At 54.0% G+C, this 7076-nt stretch overlaps 3 protein-coding genes across 3 annotated transcripts; 1 reads left to right on the plus strand and 2 right to left on the minus strand.

Annotated features, from left to right (window-relative positions):
* Positions 1-172: 172 nt before the first annotated feature.
* On the plus strand, positions 173-1088 carry A1O7_05457 (proteasome component PUP2; the record flags this gene model as incomplete). Its single annotated transcript, XM_007759467.1, has 4 exons — positions 173-210; positions 261-339; positions 408-754; positions 812-1088. 4 exons carry the CDS (start codon positions 173-175, stop codon positions 1086-1088), a joined length of 741 nt encoding a protein of 246 aa, XP_007757657.1.
* A 193-nt stretch (positions 1089-1281) lies between these two features.
* On the minus strand, positions 1282-2630 carry A1O7_05458 (taurine dioxygenase; the record flags this gene model as incomplete). The annotated part of the gene is made up of 5 exons (XM_007759468.1): positions 1282-1374; positions 1424-1631; positions 1681-2013; positions 2066-2379; positions 2484-2630. The coding sequence occupies 5 exons, from the start codon at positions 2628-2630 to the stop codon at positions 1282-1284; spliced, it is 1095 nt and encodes a 364-aa protein (XP_007757658.1).
* Positions 2631-3993: 1363 nt separating this feature from the next.
* On the minus strand, positions 3994-6219 carry A1O7_05459 (thimet oligopeptidase; the record flags this gene model as incomplete). The annotated part of the gene is made up of 2 exons (XM_007759469.1): positions 3994-4235; positions 4290-6219. The coding sequence occupies 2 exons, from the start codon at positions 6217-6219 to the stop codon at positions 3994-3996; spliced, it is 2172 nt and encodes a 723-aa protein (XP_007757659.1).
* Between the last annotated feature and the right edge of the window lie 857 nt (positions 6220-7076).

The raw sequence follows: 7076 nt of genomic DNA on the forward strand, positions 1-7076 counted from the left end.
CTGAACTGCATTGCGCATCCCCCAGCTTGCCTGTCCTCCGAAGTCACCGACCTCGTTTGCAACATCTGGTGCTTTGCGAGACACAACCCGGTCTTCACTCCTCTCAAGACCACGGAAACCCCCCCAGCAACACCTTTTTGTCCCAGACCGTCCCCGTTCTCGACTTCCTACCATGTTTATCGCAAGATCTGAATATGATCGCGGAATCAAGTGAGCGGCTTCACAATCCACCCAGAAATATCCGAGCTAACATAACGCAGCACCTTCTCGCCCGAGGGCCGTCTGTTCCAGGTGGAATACTCATTAGAGGCCATCAAGCTCGGCTCCACAGCCATCGGAGTACGCTCAAATGCAAATGCTCTCTCTCTCGGCAGAATCTACAGTCTAACACGTCCCGTCCCGTCCAGGTTGCCACGTCGCACGGCGTCCTTCTCGGCGTCGAAAAGCGCGTCACCTCCCCCCTGCTCGTCTCCTCCAGCATAGAAAAGATCGTGGAGATCGACAGACACATTGGCTGCGCCATGTCCGGTCTCCAAGCCGACGCGCGGAGTATGATCGAGCACGCCCGCGTCGAGTCGCAGAACCATGCCTTCAACTTCAACGAGAAGCTCGGCGTGGAGAGCTGCACGCAGGCGATCTGCGATCTGGCATTGAGGTTTGGCGAAGGTGCCCAGGGTGAAGAGTCGATCATGAGTCGTCCGTTTGGCGTGGCTCTGTTGATTGCAGGCTGGGACGAGGACCAGGGGCCTCAATTGTGAGCACATACAACCTGCCCCGGGAGATTTATACCAATATGCTTACGGCGTGACAGGTACCACGCAGAACCGTCAGGCACGTTCTACCGCTACGACGCAAAGGCGATCGGATCCGGCAGCGAAGGGGCCCAGGCGGAGTTACAATCAGAGTACCACCGATCGCTCACGTTGGAAGAGGCCGAGACGCTCGTCTTGAAGACTTTGAAGCAGGTCATGGAGGAGAAGCTGGACTCGAAGAACGTCCAGTTGGCGAGCGTCACGCGCGAGAAGGGTTTCCGAATCTATACCGATGAACAAATGAGCACGGTGGTCGCCAGGCTCGAGGGGGATTAGACTGGTATGCGAAACAGCATGTAATATCATGTGCATCGTTCGGCGTCAGGGATGGACAGAAAACATGATGCTCAGGGCATCCAAATTGAAGACATTTCGACAACTCATGCCATCTTTTCACAATGCTCTGCTAATGATTTTATCTTAGATCTATGGCCGGTTGCCCATTGACTACTGTTAGTCTCTGATCTATTTACTCGGTCGGACGCTCGGCTTGAGGAGTGATGCGGGCAATGTGTCGTCGTTGGCCGTCTTGCCAATCAATGAGGGCCGAGTGCGCAGTAACCTGGTTGAGTGTGAGCGAGCTTCAGGGAAGAATCAACGTTTCGACCTACGCGGTTGTCCCACACCACGACGGTGTTCGGCCTCCATCTAACACGGACCTGAATGTCCTGGCTCCATGCGATGTGTTCATACAGGAACTTCAGGAGATAATCGCTCTCCTCTTGCTTGAAGCCCACGATATACCTGGTGAACTGGGGGTTGACAAAGAGCGCCTTTTCTCCGGTAGCCGGGTGAGTCCGCACGACTGGGTGGATGGATCTGTGCCACGTCAGTAACTCCACAGTCTTTGGTAAAATACCAAACCTACGAAACTGGGGCGCGACGATAGATGCTTCCTCGGTTCTTGGCGGCCGTGGCTTGCTCATAGCCTGAGTGCACAGCCTGCAGTCCAGCCAGACGTTCCTGGAACGCCGGAGAAAGTCGCTCATATGCTTTGGCCATGTTGCAGAACAAAGTGTCGCCGCCTGCCTCTGGGATATCTAGAGCGTAAAGGAATGTCGTCCCAGGTGGCTGGTTCTCGTATGTCACATCACTGTGCCACGCGATCGAGTTGGTTCGGCTGGTCAAGAAATCGGCAAAGGTCTTGTCGTCGGCGGCTCGATGGACGAGGTGGACCTCTGGGAATCCTTCAGGAGCTCCGCTGCAACACAGGTCAGCAATCGTATCCCGAAACCTCATCAACGCAAGCGTACCTTGTGGGATGGATGTGCAGTCTTCCGAAGTATCGAACGAATTCCAACGCTTGCTCGATAGGGACGGAGGCGAAGTCCTGGTCACGAAAGGCAACGACCTTCTTCTGCGCCACGAGCAGAGCCAACTCGTCCTTGCCCTTGTTGTCCAGTTGCGAGAGCTGGACGCCAGTGACCTCTGCGCCGATCGAGGCAGTGATGTCTTCCAGCTTGCTTCCCTCCTTGAGGAGGTTCTTGAACGAGGGGTCTGCATCTTTGCCGTGCTCATAGTGCTCAAATGGTTCCAGTGGCTTATATGTCTCGCCTTTTTCGTTGTCCTGGCGTCACGATCCGTCAGTATGAGGAGTACTCGTCCAAACGATGCCGGCCGACATTCCGACAACCGGGACCGATATTCGAAAGCACGGAACTAAGTACTCACCCAGACAGGAAGATAGTGCGGAAAGCTCACAGGCGCGAACTTGTCTGTGCCGGCCAGTTCCTTGTCCTTTTCATAGCTCACTGTTTGGATGTCCTTGTAGGCACCAACCGCGCCCTTGAGTGCGGTAGGTATAGACGCCGTCGCCATGTCCGAAATGTACAGGGTATCTCACTTATAAGGTACTCGTCCTGTACAAAGATTTTACAGTCTGAACAGTGAGTGAGTGTGTTGTACGCCTCGAAATGTAGAATCGAAGCGTGACAACCCCGGTCTTTTATACCACGCCATGGATAATCGGCACAGTTACGCCCAGCCAGCATGCAGCGTGTAGCGTGTGTGCGTGCTCTTGCGCCATTCTCCAATTCTTGGGATATTCCTCCCTCACGCATGGTTTGCGGAATCCAAGCTTGTTCCTTTCCACCATCCGATCCGAAACATGAACCCCGCAGGGCAGGGCAGGGCAGGGCAGGATATGCCAGGGTCAGGCCAGCGTCCGCCCAGCGTGTGCGTATGTGCACTTCTCCGATGATGGCGACATATGTGAAAAAGTCAGAGAGACTTGCAAGACAATCGCGACGCTGCCGTTGGTCTTTCAGAATACACGCTCAGTGGTGAGTGGGTGAGGTGCGGTGCGCGGATGCTCACGAATTCTCGGTCCATATTGCGTGATCGCTGAAGTGGGAAGGTCCAAAGCGAGCGCGACGAAACGAAGGCATCACATATCGCAGATCCGTGAACCGATACCAGGAGACCGACGAACACCGTCCGCATATTCCGTATGTCGTGCTGATAAGCCGTTTTCGCCAAGTAGGATTCGGGCATCTGTCCGTCGAAGGGTTCTCACAGGCGGCCACGTGGGATGCGATGTGATCGACCGGCCTCAAATCGTGGTACTCGGACGGGTAACAGCATGAGTACTCGTACGTAAGTTGGCTACGTGTGTGTATATGTATGCGACAAGGCGCTCGACGGCTTGGTCGAACAACGAGCCATGAACGAGGGCGACCAGGAGCAGAAACCAGAACGACAACCGGCTTGATCCGCAGGGGACAAGGCCATACCAGTCAAGCAGGTCAGAGACGACCATGGCAAGGAGAGCGGGAGCGTCTTTTAATTGGCCAAGTTGCTCTTCACACTCATATTGTGGCGGGCACGCCTTCCCTTTCCCTTCCTGCATCTGCCATGTGAGGCAGACACGGCCACGGGGACCATGAGGCAGCATACATGGGCGTGGCGTGGTACAGCACGGAGCACTGTACACGATAAGAGCAAGAGTAAGGTACCTACCTAGGTAGATATTGACACTGGTAGGCCTCACTGCTGGTGGATTGGTCCTGCTCGATTGTTTAGATTTTGACTAGATATCTATGCTGCTCACGCACCAGCAGCCCCCTCCTACAGTCGCAGTAAGACATGGAGAAAGCCGGACCTTCGCCTACGAGGCGCAGTACTGTACACATTGTAACCACAAGACAGTCATACAATCCACTTGTGCTCATACAGTCTACGTCTAGGTCGTGCCCGCACCGGATTGCGTCGACTTGGTGAGACCAAGTTCCTCGTAGAAAGCGTCTGTTTTGGGTTCTCGGCCAAGGAAGTCGATGAGCGTCTTCATCTCATCCTGGCTGCCTCCTTTCTCCAGCACTGTGTGTCTGTACCGTCGGCCTTCTTTCGGATCCATGGGATCCTTCTTGAACACACTGTAGAACATGTCTGTCGAGTACACTTGGGACGACAGGTAGCCGTAGTAGCCTGGGACAAAGTCAGCATCAGCATTAACAGCAGCAGCAAAAGAGAACGCCTTACCAGCATCATAGCCACCCATGAGATGGCCAAACGTCGCCTGTCCGTTACCCCAGCCATTGCCCTCGCCCAAAACCTCGGGCCCGTCGATCTTGCTGATATCCTTCCTCAGCGCATTATATGTCTCGGAGATATTCATTGCCTCGAGGCTAGCATGATCTTTCGGCTCGTGTATCGTCATGTCGAAGATGCCGAAATGTAACTGACGCAAGTTGAACAGAGCGCCGTTCAGGTTCTTCGTCTTGATCAGCTTCTGAATCAGATCGTCTGGGATGCGTTCTTCAGGCTTGCTCGTCTGTGAACCGTTCGACTCTTTCCACGAGTCGTAGTAATCGGAGGACAATGTCGAGTAGTGCCTGCTTAGCGCCTTCAGCTGTGAAGGCGTCCAACACCAATTCTCCAGCATCTGGCTGGGCGCCTCGACAAAGTCTCTAACGGTGTTGGTTCCATGGAAGCGGGAGTATGTCGTTCGAGAGACAAGGTCATGGATGCCGTGGCCGAGCTCGTGGAAGAGAGTGGTGACTTCTTCGTGTTTCAACAAGCTGGGTTTCTTCGCCGTTGGCTTGGAGAAGTTGCAGACAAGCGCCGTCGCTGGGTATCTTCTTGTCCCGTTCTCTTGAATGAAGCCAGGCTGTAGGTTGAAGTTGGCGGCGTGGCCGTACTTTCCTGTTCGCGGGAAAAGGTCGAGGTAAAGATAACCGACGAATCCGCCTCCCTCGCCTTCATCGTCCCAAACACTGAAGACTTGCACCTCCTCATGCCAGACAATGTCCTGACCCTTGCCTGAGGACGAGATGGCATCTCGGTCTTTGCCAACAACTTCGACAAAGGCAAGGCCGAACAGTTGTTCAAAAATCTCGAGCATGCCTCTGATTGTCGTTTGGAGCGGGAACCACTCTGAAATCAACTGCTGATCAAGCTGGTAGTCCTTCTCCTCCATCATCCGATCGTAAAATCGGTGGTCCCAAAGATAGTACCGGCCGTCAAATTGCTCACGCCGTGACTTTAGATCGTCTTCCTTCATCTTCTTGAGAGTGTCGATTTCGTCGAGGCCGCCCTGACTTAGTCTTTTACGCAAATCAGCCAAGAAGTCATCGACGGTCTTGGTCGTTTTAGCCATCTTGTCCTCGATCCTGAACGCCGCATGGTTGGGATAGCCCAGCAAGCGAGCGGCTTCGTCTCTGAGGAGAATGGCCTCCCTGAACAGCGGCACGTTCTGGTTGCATTTGTTCTCGTTGGCAATAAACACCCTCTTCCTGGTGGCGCTGTCTGTGACATACTTCAAAGTAGGGAACAGGTCGGGGTATTTAAACGTCAGCCAGTATTTGTCGTCCTGCTTCTTCAGCAATGACAGGACATCCTCTGGGAGGCCGTTGAGCTCGTCGGCGGTAAACCATATGCCACCTTTCTCTTCATTGAGGTTCTTGGAGAAAGCGATGCCCAGCTGGCTGAGTCTCTTTTTGATCTCCTTGAAGCGGTCTCGCTGCGGCCCTGCCGGGATGTTCAGCCCGTTCCGTACAAACGATTTGTGCTCTTTCTCCAGCAGCCTCTGAGACTCGGGATCCAGCTTGTCTCCCTTCTTGAGCACGGCGTCCACCAAGTTGAACACATCCTCCCTCATAGCTGCCTCGATGCTGTAGTCATCCATGAGTTTCTCCGCTTCCGTAGAGGCGTCCCGCAGTGCTTGGTCGGTCGAGACGGATTGATAGAAGCCAAGAATATGTGCCTTTAGTGTCTGCTGGTTCTCGTCGTGGGCCATTGGCAGGAGCACGTTCTGGAAGCTCGCATCCTTCTGGGACAGTTTCGCCACGATGTCATCTGTGACCTTTTTCGACTCAGCCAGCATGTCTTTGGCATCCTTGATCAGCGACTCCGGAGTGGCCGTGAAGCTAGGCGGTGCCTGAGGCGGTTTCTTGAACTTTGACGCGGACATACTGGATGTGGTAACAGGTCTGAAGGAGCTCGTAGAGGACGCCGTCGGCTTGAAAGGTCGGACCTGATTCAAGATTGCGCCCAGCCGAGGAGGAGCACGAAAGGGAGCCAGAGTGATGAAGGTCACGAGGACAAAGAGGGCGGCGGAGGCGAGGAGGATGAAGAAACCCTTTGAGCGAGCCAGCGTGACAGAGGCGATGGGTGAGATTCAAGCCGCAGACATGGGAAGTAAGCAAAGAGCGACTTAGATGCCGCGCTTATAGTCCAAAGTCAACAGTAAATTGGCGTTGCGTGGAACGGCACGATGAGACGGAACGCAAATACCAAAGCACGACCTCTGTATTACATACTCGGTACTCTCCGCATTTTCTACTCCGCACCGACTGCGTGAGAGGCGGAATGGATTGTTCAGTGTTGTTTCACCGCAACACGATTTGTTAAATGCCAGGCCAAATTGCAGAAAGCAAAGGACCCCCCGGTGCTGCGTCAGAAGGTCGTCGCGTGTTACATAGTCTAACTTGGCTGTCGGGCCACAACAACTACAGCACATCGGAATTTGGATCAGTGTAGATCCGAGGTGGTTCCTCTCAAAGCCCAGTGCTTGATAGTGGAGCACTATTCTTACTGTACTCGGAATTTTCACGAGGATAATTGCGCAGAATGGAAGCCAGCGAGTCTTACACGATGTCGTTCATCGTGGTGACATGCAGGCGCGGGCGATCCGCGAGCATGAGTATATGATGTTACCAAACGCGCCGATACTGATGCAGGGTATATCATGGAGTCCATTATGATTCGGCCTGGACCGTTTGCCTAGGCATGGTGAGCAAGATGGCGACCTGCAACACGTCAATAAAC

The sequence above is a fragment of the Cladophialophora yegresii genome (genome assembly GCF_000585515.1).
Source record: "Cladophialophora yegresii CBS 114405 chromosome Unknown aczIN-supercont1.4, whole genome shotgun sequence".
In the NCBI taxonomy this organism is placed as follows: domain Eukaryota; kingdom Fungi; phylum Ascomycota; class Eurotiomycetes; order Chaetothyriales; family Herpotrichiellaceae; genus Cladophialophora; species Cladophialophora yegresii.